Consider the following 15866-nt stretch of genomic DNA (forward strand, 5'->3'; position numbering starts at 1 on the left):
AGATGTTTTTTCAGTGCACTGTTCCTCTATGAAATTTCACCAAGACTATGTAAAAATGAAAAAAAAAGTCAAATACAGGCAAATATTTTCCAATCCAGACCGCGGCGAAACCACCGAGCCGGGTTTCTTCCTCGCAGATGGCAGTACGGTGCGGTCGGCCTGGACTCACAACGCTAAAACAAAAGAACAGTATCAAAACCAACAGAAATCCTCCAGTTACTGTACAGAGTTCATATGAGAGACCAGTCCGTCTCCACGATGATGATGATGATGAAGGTGTGTTTCTGTCAGAGTCTGTAAACTAAACGTGCTAATGTGACCGCAAGAATCCTTCACTTTCCCATGCTGCTCAGTGACTGCAGGTTTCTTCATGATCGTACTGTTAAAAACACAATCTCAAGTCTGCGCTGCTCTTCATGCACACGTTCTTCATCAGTGGAGTGTGGTGAATGTGAGTGTATGGCAGGCCATTTTAACATTTAATCCTTACAACATACTAGCATCTACTCGCACACTGCTAGTACTTATTCTTTAGCTACGAGTACCTCTTAAAAAAAAAGATAACAGTACCTATTCATTAGATACTAGTACACACTTATTAGATACTAGTATGTATTCCAAATGCTACTGGCAAGATTTTTCATTTTACTAGAAAGATTTTTAATGAGCTCTACAGTGGCCATTCTGACTAATTAAAACAGAAAACGAGTTTTAAAAAAAAGTGACTATTAAGGTAAGAAGAGTTATACTAGCAACAATTACAAAAGACGTGTCTAAAAAATAAGTACCTAAAACTAATGACTAACAAATAACTAAGTATGTACTAGTCTATCTATTGAATGCTTACTAGTAATATTTAAAAACATTAGTCACATTATGAATGCATACTAGTCAGAACTGAAGTTAATATCTGAATGACAGATCCCCATAGAAATGGCAACAATTTGAAATGTGCTACTAGGAACAACATAATAGTTACTAGTCACCACTGAAATAGGTACTAGTAACCTTTTAAAGATACCCGTATTTATTAGATACTAGTACTTAAATAATAATATACCTAGTACCTACAGAATAAGCACCAGCAGCTAATGAATAAGTACTAGAATCTTATGAATAAAAATGAATACCTTTAAAAAGTAGTACCTACATAATAAGCATGGGTAGCTGAAGAGGTTTTGAGGATTAAATGTTGAACGGGCTTGCCATAGAGGTGTGGAGCTATATACAAACAAACACGAACGCACACAGAATGAAGCATGTAAACGGCGGACTGACGCAGAGCCGCCTCCTTCGTTAGCATTTTTGAGTCCACTAGCAACAATTACAAAAGACGTGTCTAAAAAATAAGTACCTAAAACTAATGACTAACAAATAACTAAGTATGTACTAGTATCTATTGAATGCTTACTAGTAATATTTAAAAACATTAGTCACATTATGAATGCATACTAGTCAGAACTGAAGTTAATATCTGAATGACAGATCCCCATAGAAATGGCAACAATTTGAAATGTGCTACTAGGAACAACATAATAGTTACTAGTCACCACTGAAATAGGTACTAGTAACCTTTTAAAGATACCCGTATTTATTAGATACTAGTACTTAAATAATAATATACCTAGTACCTACAGAATAAGCACCAGCAGCTAATGAATAAGTACTAGAATCTTATGAATAAAAATGAATACCTTTAAAAAGTAGTACCTACATAATAAGCATGGGTAGCTGAAGAGGTTTTGAGGATTAAATGTTGAACGGGCTTGCCATAGAGGTGTGGAGCTATATACAAACAAACACGAACGCACACAGAATGAAGCATGTAAACGGCGGACTGACGCAGAGCCGCCTCCTTCGTTAGCATTTTTGAGTCCTGAGTGTTGTCAACAAAACTGTAACTGTAAATTTCTTATCGACAGTAGAAGAAATAATCTGTTCTCACATATAATACAGCTAATATCGTTTCTCTATACAGCCGCGCGTCTGCGGAAAAGGGAAGGCGAAACGTTTCTGCTCTTATAAAATAAAAGTCCTTTTCCGTGCTGAAGCTCCGCACGAATCCTTAAAAAGATGTTTGATAGCAAACCAGGAGTCTTGAGAGGAGTTCATGAAGGATGACAGGAGACGCTCTATCTACAAATACCCCGGTAAACCTTGGCACTCGAGGGTAAAACAGAGAAATGATGTGAGGACAGAAGTCTGAGGAAGCGTTATGGACTGGTGCTCCTGTAAAGAGGCTCTCAGCGTCTCATCTGGCCCATCTGGTAGTTATCCCGGGGCTGGCGCTGGCGCTGGGCCTGGCGTGGAGCGGGCCGCTGGTTCTGGTGAGCGTGCTGGTGCTGGTGCTGGTTCTGGTTCTGCTGCTGATGCTGCTGCTGCTGCTGCTGCTGCTGCTGAGCTCGTCGTCTCTTCAGAGTACCTTCACCAGACAGACAGAGAGAGAGAGAGAGAGAACGACTCTTCAGCATCACAAACACACGGCCTTCACCTCAAATACTCATTTCTGAGACCACAGACCAAAACATCCAACAAAATCATGTTCTTTAACTCCTGACCGTAGTCGAACCAAACCAACGGAAACTCTTCAGCTGATAATATACTTTGACTATGGTCAGAAGTAAATGAACATTTTCAACTGATTGGGATTAGAATAATAATATTTACAGGGATGTTTATTATTGGGATATAAACAATTATATGTATCACTATTATTATTATTTCTAAGGTAGAAATACATTAGTATTGTAATACTGTAAAATATTCTGAAAAAAGGGGCATACAAATTTTAATATAGCCCTTTAAATATTATTATTTGTATTACTATTATTATTTCTAAGAAATAAACATACTACTATTATAATACAACCACAGTGTTAAATAAAATATTAATTGAAAAAAATGTATTGTTTTTGATGAAAAACACACAAAAATAAGTTTACTTTTGACTACAATCAAAGTATTTTGATTTTCATATAAAATGAAGCTCTGATTGGGATAATAATAATATCCCAATAATAAACTTTATATTCTACTAAAAAGATTTATTATTATTATTATTTCTAAGATGAGTATTGTAATTAGTATTGTACAACTACACTAAAATAAAAAAAAAATTACTTTTAAAAGCATTTTGTTTTTATACTTAGTCATTTTACAATACTTATAGTTAATTTCTTCAATTGTATGAGTTCAAGGTTTTATTTTGGCAAAAACTGCAGAGAGACCTTTACGTTTCTGACAGGAGTTTTACAAACGCATCTCGTTACAAATCTACATGCATGAAAGCGTGAACTGCTGTAATCATCTGTCCACAAACAGGTTGGAGATTGTGAAAAAAGTGTAACATTGCATTGCCAAAATGCATGTTAACCTCGCAGCACATGCAGAGATTGAGTTTGCTGCATTTACTCTGAAGTGAGATGTGAAAGCACTGGATATAAACACTTGAATACAGCGCTTCACTCTGGATCTGGTATCGGTGTATCCATACTGCAAAAACCCCCACTGACTCGGTTTCAAATGTCTCAGTACTGGACTGTGAGGAGATACGTTACCTGGCAGAGGTTTAGGAGGAGGCAGTTTGGGGTTGCTGCTGGGCGTGTGAACACTGCAGATCTTAATGAATCCGGCCATCAGCATGATGAGAGCGATTCCCATCAGCAGAACTGCCCACCAGTGAGCCTGAGACACAGACACAGAATAAACACACGCTCCGAGAGATAAACCTAGAATAAACACTCGCTCCGAGAGATAAACCCAGAATAAACACTCTCGGACACGAACACCGAATAAACACTCGATAAACACAGAATAAACACTCTCGATAAACACAGAATAAACACTCTCGGACACAAACACCGAATAAACACTCTCGGACACAAACACCGAATAAAAACTCTCGGACACGAACACCGAATAAACACTCTTGGACACAAACACAGAATAAAAACTCAGACATAAACACAGACACACACACACACACAGAATAAACACACACACGAGCAGAGATGAAGGGACACGCACCACGATCCACTCTGCGATGTTCTCGTACAGCTCCGGGTTGAAGATGGCCTTCTTCAGGCGCGCCAGAGGACCGTCAGCGTCCACCAGACGGCACTTCATGAAGACGTCGCAGTAGCCCTTGAAGTCGTTGCAGGGTGAGCCGGCCTGAAGAGTAGTGACCTTCTTATTGAAGAAGCGGGCGAGACGCTCAGAGCCCGTGCTGCTGCAGGTGCTGGGGTTCACTGCGGAGACAGGTTTGTATTGTGAGAACAGTTTCTGATTTAAACTAATGAAGTGTGTTGCCAGTAGGGGAGTATCTTTAATTTAAGCACAGTTATTTAATTCAGTGGTGTTTATTACACAGCTCTCTATGATATGTGGTTCTGATTGGTCAATCGCAGCATTTAGTAATCATATTCACTGAAAAAACACAATCCTGTTTCATGCAACTGGCACCATCTTGTGTTTCATTTAGTGATTGCACTGAAAAAAGAAATAATAAATGAATGCAAGGTACAGTATCATTCTCCAAACATTCCTGTGTATGCATAATATCTCCAAAACAAATATGAACTTGATTAAAAATCAGTGCTCTCCAATTTATGGATAATACAGGACTCTGAACTAGGCAGCATGACCTTCATAAATGCAACGTGCATTTGGTTCTGATAATTATAATAATCCTATATTATTATTAATCATCAATTGATTATGAAATTGTGTCATGTTAAAGCATTCTGAATCTTGATGGAAATTAAGCTACTGTGAGAAGAGAGACGTGTAAGAAATTACAGTAATATGCAATGTAGAATTATTAGCAGTGTTTTAAACAGGGTTTCGGCAGGTTTTGTTCAATTTAAGCGTTTTTAAAGACCTTTTTAAGAAAGACCCTACAGGTGCATCTCAATAAATTAGAATGTCGTGGAAAACGTCATTTATTTCAGTAATTCAACTCAAATTGTGAAACTCGTGTATTAAATAAATTCAGTGCACACAGACTGAAGTAGTTTAAGTCTTTGGTTCTTTTAATTGTGATGATTTTGGCTCACATTTAACAAAAACCCACCAATTCACTATCTCAACAAATTAGAATATGGTGACATGCCAATCAGCTAATCAACTCAAAACACCTGCAAAGGTTTCCTGAGCCTTCAAAATGGTCTCTCAGTTTGGTTCACTAGGCTACACAATCATGGGGAAGACTGCTGATCTGACAGTTGTCCAGAAGACAATCATTGACACCCTTCACAAGGAGGGTAAGCCACAAACATTCATTGCCAAAGAAGCTGGCTGTTCACAGAGTGCTGTATCCAAGCATGTTAACAGAAAGTTGAGTGGAAGGAAAAAGTGTGGAAGAAAAAGATGTACAACCAACCGAGAGAACCGCAGCCCTATGAGGATTGTCAAGCAAAATCGATCAAAGAATTTGAGAGAACTTCACAAGGAATGGACTGAGGCAGGGGTCAAGGCATCAAGAGCCACCACACACAGACGTGTCAAGGAATTTGGCTACAGATGTCAACTGGACTGTTGCCCAGTGGTCCAAAGTCCTCTTTTCAGATGAGAGCAAGTTTTGTATTTCATTTGGAAACCAAGGTCCTAGAGTCTGGAGGAAGGGTGGAGAAGCTCATAGCCCAAGTTGCTTGAAGTCCAGTGTTAAGTTTCCACCGTCTGTGATGATTTGGGGTGCAATGTCATTTGCTGGTGTTGGTCCATTGTGTTTTTTGAAAACCAACGTCACTGCACCCGTTTACCAAGAACTTTTGGAGCACTTCATGCTTCCTTCACACTGCCAAAAGCACCAAAAGTTGGTTAAATTACCCTGGTGTTGGTGTGCTTGACTGGCCAGCAAACTCACCAGACCTGAACCTCATAGAGAATCTATGGGGTATTGTCAAGAGGAAAATTAGAAACAAGAGACCAAAAAATGCAGATGGGCTGAAGGCCACTGTCAAAGAAACCTGGGCTTCCATACCACCTCAGCAGTGCCACAAACTGATCACCTCCATGCCACGCCGAATTCAGGCAGTAATTAAAGCAAAAGGAGCCCCTACCAAGTATTGAGTACATGTACAGTAAATGAACATACTTTCCAGAAGGCCAACAATTCACTAAAACAGTTTTTTTATTGGTCTTATGAAGTATTCTAATTTGTTGAGATAGTGAATTGGTGGGTTTTTGTTAAATGTGAGCCAAAATCATCACAATTAAAAGAACCAAAGACTTAAACTACTTCAGTCTGTGTGCATTGAATTTATTTAATACACGAGTTTCACAATTTGAGATGAATTACTGAAATAAATGAACTTTTCCACGACATTCTAATTTATTGAGATGCACCTGTAAAAGGAATAAATTAAGGGAACACAATCTGTCATTATGTTTTCTTAATGAGTTGTATTAGTGGCACTTCAAAGTTTGAAAATACAACTTCCAACAGATCTCTTTTACTTTTTAATTCATTAAAAAATAGCTCAGCTACAACATTAAAACAACTTCTACTGTATCTTCTGATCACACTGCAAAAAGTGCTGCTCTTCTTCAGTATTTTAGTCTTGTTTGCCAGTGCAAATGTCTGAATGCATATGATAATAAATAATAACAGGCTCAGAAAAATCAACTTAATTCAAAGAGAAACAAGTTTTCATTCCTCATTAGCAGATATTTGTTCTTGTTTTTAATAATAAACTCACTTCACTATGCTTAGAAAACTAGACTTCTTCATTTTGCATCTCCAGTAAACGCATCTTGAATTAAGGATGTTTAGATATTTGAACTGTAAAACAAGACAAAAATACTGAGGAAGATGTCATTTAATGCCGTGACTTCATGAATTTCAGACGTTCAGCTCTCTTATTTTGTAGAAGCGTGCATTGAGACTGTTAAAGACCTGCAGGACCCCTGTCTGAGTGTGCATATGATATTGGTGATATACATCACAATCTGAAGCTCTGTACTGACTTCTCTCCATGCAGCACACGTGGCAGAGCTCGGTCTCGTCTTTGCCATCCATGCTGGCGCAGGTGCAGACCTCCAGCCCGTACTTCTCACAGATGGAGCCGGAGCAGCCCTGAAACACAGAGAGCAGGAGTGAGACGCTCCGTCACACCAGGGCTGTGTTCGGTACATCGATACCACGATGTAACGGCAGAGATTTGACGATACGAGTATTGATATACAGCTGTCTCAGTATCGATATCACGGCACATGCACAGCAGTGGACTGTGCTTAATTTGAACACCTTTAAAATGGAGTAGAAAAGTGCAAGGTTTCTGAAAAATAATGAATAGAGTATAATATATTGGCTACAACAAGGTTTAATCTGGCCGCAGAGGAACACAATCAGGGTTTGCCTGATATAAAGAGACGTAATCCCCGAAACAGAGACTCACACTTGCGCAATACAGAATTATCTCTAAGTACGCACGCCCTCTCTCTCCACTTAACGCGCTTGCTTTCTGAAAGCACTGGTTAGCTTGCAGTTCAGCGATCTCCACTTCAATATTCTATTCTCAGAAGTGTAATTCCTCAACTGTTCATTTATGAGAGAGAGGCTGTGTATGTATGAATTACCACCATTTTGCTATGTTTCTCTATTAACAGTGAAGCTGTGGCTTTAATAGCATTAGAAACAATGATGCTCCCAGCTCCTTGTTGAGAAAGATAATGTAGCTCTTCAGCGGTTAAGCTATTTTATTGATAAAATTGCGGGCAGCACTGTTCTGTGTTGCTGAATGTGCTTGAGCTACAGTGAAGACAGCGCATTAGTTTAGAACGCTTCTAATTTTTTATTTTTTTAAGCGCAGAGAGTGTGTAAATTTGTGCAATGATAACCTACCAGCAATGTAAAGATGATTTTTTTTTTTATATTAGAATGAGTACATTACAATATAAGAGTACATTATTATTTGTGGGCCTAAAAACAAGATGCAAACAATCAGAATATTGTACCTGGTGGAGAGTGCCCAATATTAACATGAAACATACGCCATTACTTATATAGTATCTTATTATGTTACAGTTCTGGAGGCCCTTCATAATGCAGAGGTCAACTGCCTGTTCTGCTAATAGTCAGCAATGACCCTGTAGTATGCAGTGTTAAATAAACAGCTGTTTACTGAATTCTGCTGAGGTGAAATTCAGTGCAGTCCTGTATCGGCATTCTTATCGTATCATGACTTTGCTGGTGATACACAGCCCTATCACACACACAATCACACACACACACAAACACACACTCGCACACGCACACACAAACACTCACGCACACTCGCACACACGCCTAAGGCACACCTGTGCAATAATCATGCTGTCTAATCAGCATCTTGATATGCCACACCTGTGAGGTGGATGGATTATCTCGGCAAAGGAGAAGTGCTCACTAACACAGATTTAGACAGATTTGTGAACAATATTTGAGAGAAATAGGCCTTTTGTGTACATAGAAAAGTCTTAGATCTTTGAGTTCAGCTCATGAAAAATGGGGGCAAAAACAAAAGTGTTGCGTTTATAATTTTGTTCAGTGTAGTATTATTGTTTCATACTTTAATTATCATTAAAACCATATTCGATTACTGCGATTTGAACAACGGAGGATACATAAATACTGTCCAGCATTAGGCATAGTATTCAGTGACAGTGTCAGGTGCGCACAGCAGCAGAGTAGTTTAGTTTTGTGTGAAAATATGGAGGAACACTGGGAGGTTTTATAAGAGTGCTAAGGGAATTATACAAATTAATATGAATGAATTAATTATATGTACCTCTGAAGGTTCTGACTGTCTTCAGAAAAAATTAGATGGCATTTTGTTTTCACCTTCGCTCCATGTAATACCTAATAAACTAGTGTTCATTACTGGAAGCAGCTGTAATTCTGCTGCTCCATCAGCGCCACCTGCTGGCAGAGAGTGGATTTACAGAGACTCACATTTTGTGTGCAGTTTCTGTCTGGACTAAAACCAGATCAGCTTTGCATGGCCTGCTGTAAATTTTGACCGGTTGATGAAAAACAAGCTTATGTGGATTCTACACATTTAAACAATTCGGATAAGGTATTTATAGAATTATTTATGGAGCAGATAAAATACAGATAATCATTTATTTATCAGTTATCATTTTGACTTAACCCTTTTCTTTATTTAAAGGCTGAAATGTGAGCTTTACCATTTTATGAAACTTTTTCAAAGTTTATTTGAACATTTCGTACATGTTATTAGATAAACTGCTGTCAGTTGTGTTGTCATTTAAAATCCGGACATCATTGGTAATGTTATTGTTTTAGTGTTTATGCAAACAAAAAGTCATTATATGTGTTGATTTTAAATATAAAACTTGCAGTGATTTATGTGTCAGTAGTTTTTGAACATTTCCAGCACATTTTAACGATACCGTGATAATACTGATAACCGCGATCATTTAGGTCACTATAATGGTGATATGAAGTTTTGACAGCGCTGCGGATCACTCACCCCGTTCAGGCAGACCTGCGTGTCCCCGTGGCAGGCGGTGAAGTTGGCTTTGGGCTCTGAGGTGGGGCACTGGGCCGAGGCGCCGTTACACATGCCCTGATGAGCGCACTCAGACTCCTCGCGACACTTCTCGTTCCGGCCCTTGTAGGAGCACTCGGCCGTGCAGCAGGGGCCCTGACTCGGACTGCACACACACAGCAAATCAACACATCCAGGCGTCATGCACATGCTTACAGTGAACTTCCACGACTTCTCACACAATCTTCATGACCTAATGTTCTGCTACTTTACAATAAGAATAAAAATCTGCTCAAATTTATCATAGCATGTTTACTAAAATGAATGACTATTAATGCTACTTCTTTGTTTTCTAGTTGTTTTACTAAGTGCAAGCTGCGATTGCGCCAGACGTTACTCCATGCAGAGAACATTTCATCACATCACTCAATATTGTAATTTAATCAATATTATGAGTTAAACACAGGACCTGAATTTCATTTGGGAAACTATTTCAGTCTAACAGTAGAATTCAGGTACAAAAACATAAAAAAATGTAATGAACTATAAAATAAAAAACTGTTTAAAGTTTAAAAAGTTATTCAGTCAAGAGCAGTGCATGATTTTCTGTGTTTTGTTGTTTGATAATCATTAATGACAGACAGCACAGGTGTATTAATGCTGCACCCGACCCGTGTCCGAGGCACTCTTAGAAGTTTTGGACCCGAACTCGCTCGGGCCTTGGGTTTTGGATCCAAGTGGATAGGGCCTTTTCCACCACGGGAACCTTTTCATAGTACCAGAACTAATTGTGGAACTACCCACTTTTCAGCTCGTTCGCACCGCCGGAACTGGGAGCGATTTTAGTACCGGACTGCCTTTTTCGAATTATTTATTCAGCTTTCAGATGATGCATAAATCTCAATTTCACAAAGTTGACCCTTATGGCTGGTTGTGTGCTCCAGGGTCACATATGCTGATTTGCTGCTCGAGAAACATTTCTGATTATTATCAATGTTGAAAACGGTTGTGCTGCACAATATTTTTGTGGAAACTGTGATACGTTTTATTTTTCAGGATTCACAGATGAACAGAAAGTTCAGAAGAACAGCATTTATTTGAAATAGAAATCTACTGTAACATTATAAATGTCTTTACTGGCACTTTTGATCAATTTAATGCATCCTTGAATTGATGAATGAAAGTAAGGCTGGGCGATACGGCAACAAAAAAAAAAAAAGAACGTTCGACTGATTCTCGATTTTTATGATTTTTTAACTAGTTAACTTGAAAATGTAACTACAACATGATTGAATTAACTTTTTTTGTTTATTAACCCTCTAGTTAAAGAAAATTATATTCCAAGTGCAGCACACAAAGTAAATGTTAAACTAATCACTTGTTAAATATCTCTGCAGAAAAGATGCATAAACTACAACTACATCTTGTACAAATTTGTCTTATACACATTATATATTCAGAAATAATAAGAGGAAAATGCTTTAAAAATTCTCAAGAGTCAAGGTAATTCAAATTCAAAATGACTGAAGGTATAACACCAGTAGACTTTTATTAACTATAAATGTTCTGTAAACAGCAGTTTCAGTCAGTCACCGTGATGCAAACATGAAATATCTGTATATTATACTGTATATTAATCATCAGCAGACGCTCGTGCTGTCAGGTGTTAGTGGCGTCTCCTCCTCATCCTCCTCCTCCTCATCCTCATCTGAAGCTGGATGTGTGGTAGCTCCTGCCTCAGCCCAGGCTCTTCTGACACACTTCAGCTCAGAGAAGCGCTCCGGACCGAATCCGCAGCGAACATCGACGGGAACCGGCGGATTTGCGGGAATAACGGAATAACGGTCGCGTTAGCGTTAGCATTAGCAGGCTGCTATCGCGCAGCATCACCGAATCAGAGCCGAACCGCTCCAAACACACGCGCACACTCACCTCGAGCGGACCTGAGGGAGCACAGGAGCCACAGCAGCACCGACAACACGGCCGTCATCGCGGACAAACGCATCTTTAGCGCATGGATGATGGACGGGGTTGGGTTTTATTGTTTACAGCTTCAGTCCAGGTTCGGGGGCTTTGCGTGCTGACGTCAGACGCACAGAGAGCGTCAGCGAGCCCCTCCCCCACGCATGTACTCCGCAAGCGCGAGATTTACAGCAAAGACTGAAAAATGCATTAACAAACATATTTGCAATATTTTCCAAAAACAAAATGAAATATCTCCTAGAGGGATTTTTTTTGTAACTCTATAATTGAGAATTGCTGGTTAATTCATTTTAAATACTGCATTAATAATACAATAAAATACAATAATACATTTCATAATTCCACATGCCATGTACCCTTCTGATTAATTAATATGAAGATTCACTGATAGTGATGATGCATGCTGCTTGTGTAATGCGTCTCTTATTTTCTGACTGTAAGTCCTAAACAGGTTTTGGATGGATTTGGCAGAGTTTATATTTAGTTTAATGAATATTAATTGCTTTAATTTAAAGGATGTTATCTTGTATTATGAAAAAAAAGCAATAAAGATCTAGAATTTGTTGTTAACCTTTTTATTTTATTGGCAACCTTTCAAACACATAAACAAAAATGCCTATGTTAAATTAGTTTTGTTCTGATTATGACTTTTATATTTCTTCAGTAAGACGAATGTTTAAGACACTATACACAATCTTCAATCCCCCAGTGTTTTATAATATCTTTATTTGTTCAATAAGTTTTACATGTACCTTACTGAGCTCTAGGACAGCCTGAATGTTTTAGTTTCATGGTAATAGTATCCTTTTTAAAGATACTAGCACTTATTCTTTAGATACTACAGTAGTTCTTGTTTATTAGATACCAGTACTTATTACAATAGTGACTAACATTTAATTATACTTATTAGGAAAAACTAGAACCTGGTTCTTATATTTTAGTTAGGCTTATAGTAACTTTTTAAACAAGGATATCATGAACTCAATACTAGGGCTTTTTAAATGCACATTTCTGCTCAGTATGATAATAATATGTTGAATATCAATAAATGTTTTTTTAAGGAGCTCTTGGTACATACATGCATACATACATATCTGACATGAGAACAGAAAGGATTAAATAATTAAGACTAAAATTGTCACGAATCCGGTCCATGAACTTCCGTCGGCTAACCATCAAAGGTCGCCCTTCCCATTTTCATTGACTCTCGCACTCACACTGTTGCATATCTTCCCGGACTACATATCCCATCATTCACAGCACTGATTGCACACAGCTGGTTCACTAATTGCATAACACTGATTGCACCCAGCTGTTTCATATCCCTCCCTCACTATTTAACACTCACTCTGATCCCTTCCCTCTGCCGAGTATTGTTTAGCGCATATCTCCAGATAGCTACACTACACAGCCCTCATTCGTTTCCCTGCCTTAGCCTTAGCCTTAGCCTTAGCTGTTTTCTCGGTTCCTGATCTTCGCCTGGTTTCCTGGATTTCTCCCTTTAGTCTTGTCCCTCCTGATTCTGTTTGCCGTTCATTGACCTACGCTAGCCCTAGGACTATTCTTGTGTCTTGCCCGCCATATACCTGTTTGACCCTACCTGCTTTATGACCACGTCTCTGTCTTCTCCAAATAAAAAGCCTGCATATGGATCTGCACGTCTCACGTCTTGTCAGCCCCGTAACAGAATACTCGGCCACACAAGGATCCAGCAGCTTCTTGGATGGACATTGACCAGGTATGGATGTGGCAAGAATATTGTTAGCCCTTAAACAGGGCACACGATCACTGGAGGGTTACATTGAGGAATATTTGGCTTTGGCTAATGGCTCAGAATTACCGGACTGTATGTTAATTGACTTTTTCTGTGATGGCCTTAACCAGCCTTTAAAATCAAGAGTGATTCATGAGGGTCCTCGTTTGTCACCTGAGTAGTTTTTTGGATCATGTTTTGGTTCAGCGTTCACGGTGGGTGTCGTGGAGGAACGCGACACCGCACTCATTCCTGTAATGGCAGCCGCACTGGAGCACGCTCACAAAATGGCAGCGACAGCGGAGCCTGATCGCAAAATGGCGGACACAACAGCGCCCCGTTATGTCACCGCTGTCAATCCTGAGTCAAGTGAGGTCACCGCTTATCTTCATGAACCAAGTCAAGTCACAGTTGACCGTCACGAGTCAAGTCTAGTCACAGTTTATGATCATGAGTCTAGTCAAGTCACAGTTGATCGTCATGAGTCAAGTCTAGTCCCAGTGGATCATAATGAGTCGGGTCTAGTGGTATTTATTACAAACAGCATGGTTAAACTATGGTTAGTGTAGCAAAACCATGGTTCATTTGTGGTTACCATGATTAAACTATAGCAACCATGGTTTTTAAGTTTAATTTGTAGACATGAAAAAATACTATAGTAAATCCTAGTGTTTTTGAGCCATGCTATAGTAAAGTACTTGAATTAATTTTCTGTGGTAATATAAACAAATTACCCAATAAGTTTTCTACAACTATAGGGTGTATTATACTACAGTTCACTGTAGTAAAAACAAAAGAATACTACAGTATTAGTTTATCAGTTCACTACAGTTACAGTATGCTGTTGTAATGACGATTCATTGACGTTGGGATCCATGTGCAGCTTTATTAACAATCAGACAGGCAGAGTTTAGTCAACAGCATACAGGGGTAACGTAGGCAAGGCAGAATCATAACCAGAGTCCATGCAAAGGGGTCGAGGCCGGCGGCAGACAGAGGAGAGAGTAAATCCAAACACAGAGCAAGGTCAAAGAGGCGGGCAGTGAACAATCAGACAGGTCTAAACAATCCAGGTAGGCAACAGGTAATCAAACAAGGTATGAACGCTCAGTAATGTCAGCAGTAGCAAAAACAAGACTTCGCAATGAGGGTAAGGTAGGCACTGCCTATATAGTCATGGTAATGATCAGCACCTGTGCAAGTAATCAACGTCAGGCATGGGGTGATGGGAAATGAAGTCCTAAGGAACAGTTAGTACTCCGGTGAGGGTTCCCTCTGGTGGGGATCGGAGGGAGCCACGGATGCTTGATTTGTGACAGAGCAGGATGGGAGCTGTGGTGAATCTCTCCGTGAGCTCTTGGAATGCGGACCTGGCGGCCGGGGTCCAGACGAGACGATGTCTCCCCTTCTTGATCATCGATGTCATGGGTGCTGCAATTGTGCTGAAATTGAGTAGTTTTTTGGATCATGTTTTGGTTCAGCGTTCACGGTGGGTGTCGTGGAGGAACGCGACACCGCACTCATTCCTGTAATGGCAGCCGCACTGGAGCACGCTCACAAAATGGCAGCGACAGCGGAGCCTGATCGCAAAATGGCGGACACAACAGCGCCCCGTTATGTCACCGCTGTCAATCCTGAGTCAAGTGAGGTCACCGCTTATCTTCATGAACCAAGTCAAGTCACAGTTGACCGTCACGAGTCAAGTCTAGTCACAGTTTATGATCATGAGTCTAGTCAAGTCACAGTTGATCGTCATGAGTCAAGTCTAGTCCCAGTGGATCATAATGAGTCGGGTCTAGTGGTATTTATTACAAACAGCATGGTTAAACTATGGTTAGTGTAGCAAAACCATGGTTCATTTGTGGTTACCATGATTAAACTATAGCAACCATGGTTTTTAAGTTTAATTTGTAGACATGAAAAAATACTATAGTAAATCCTAGTGTTTTTGAGCCATGCTATAGTAAAGTACTTGAATTAATTTTCTGTGGTAATATAAACAAATTACCCAATAAGTTTTCTACAACTATAGGGTGTATTATACTACAGTTCACTGTAGTAAAAACAAAAGAATACTACAGTATTAGTTTATCAGTTCACTACAGTTACAGTATGCTGTTGTAATGACGATTCATTGACGTTGGGATCCATGTGCAGCTTTATTAACAATCAGACAGGCAGAGTTTAGTCAACAGCATACAGGGGTAACGTAGGCAAGGCAGAATCATAACCAGAGTCCATGCAAAGGGGTCGAGGCCGGCGGCAGACAGAGGAGAGAGTAAATCCAAACACAGAGCAAGGTCAAAGAGGCGGGCAGTGAACAATCAGACAGGTCTAAACAATCCAGGTAGGCAACAGGTAATCAAACAAGGTATGAACGCTCAGTAATGTCAGCAGTAGCAAAAACAAGACTTCGCAATGAGGGTAAGGTAGGCACTGCCTATATAGTCATGGTAATGATCAGCACCTGTGCAAGTAATCAACGTCAGGCATGGGGTGATGGGAAATGAAGTCCTAAGGAACAGTTAGTACTCCGGTGAGGGTTCCCTCTGGTGGGGATCGGAGGGAGCCACGGATGCTTGATTTGTGACAGAGCAGGATGGGAGCTGTGGTGAATCTCTCCGTGAGCTCTTGGAATG

General features: G+C 39.7%; 1 protein-coding gene across 1 annotated transcript in view; it reads right to left on the minus strand.

Moving 5' to 3' along the window:
* Positions 1–1319: 1319 nt before the first annotated feature.
* The window catches only part of LOC107574154 (disintegrin and metalloproteinase domain-containing protein 10-like), a gene marked incomplete at its 5' end in the record, with an annotated part of 24571 nt that continues 10024 nt past the window's right edge, over positions 1320–15866 (minus strand). Inside the window, 5 exons of the mRNA XM_016260621.1 lie at positions 1320–2422; positions 3558–3684; positions 4027–4247; positions 6967–7075; positions 9474–9722. Of these exons, the coding sequence (XP_016116107.1) occupies positions 2244–2422; positions 3558–3684; positions 4027–4247; positions 6967–7075; positions 9474–9722 (885 nt within the window). The remainder of the gene's footprint in view (positions 2423–3557; positions 3685–4026; positions 4248–6966; positions 7076–9473; positions 9723–15866) is intronic.

The sequence above is a fragment of the Sinocyclocheilus grahami genome, unplaced genomic scaffold (assembly GCF_001515645.1).
Source record: "Sinocyclocheilus grahami isolate Dianchi unplaced genomic scaffold, SAMN03320097.WGS_v1.1 scaffold2131.1, whole genome shotgun sequence".
In the NCBI taxonomy this organism is placed as follows: domain Eukaryota; kingdom Metazoa; phylum Chordata; class Actinopteri; order Cypriniformes; family Cyprinidae; genus Sinocyclocheilus; species Sinocyclocheilus grahami.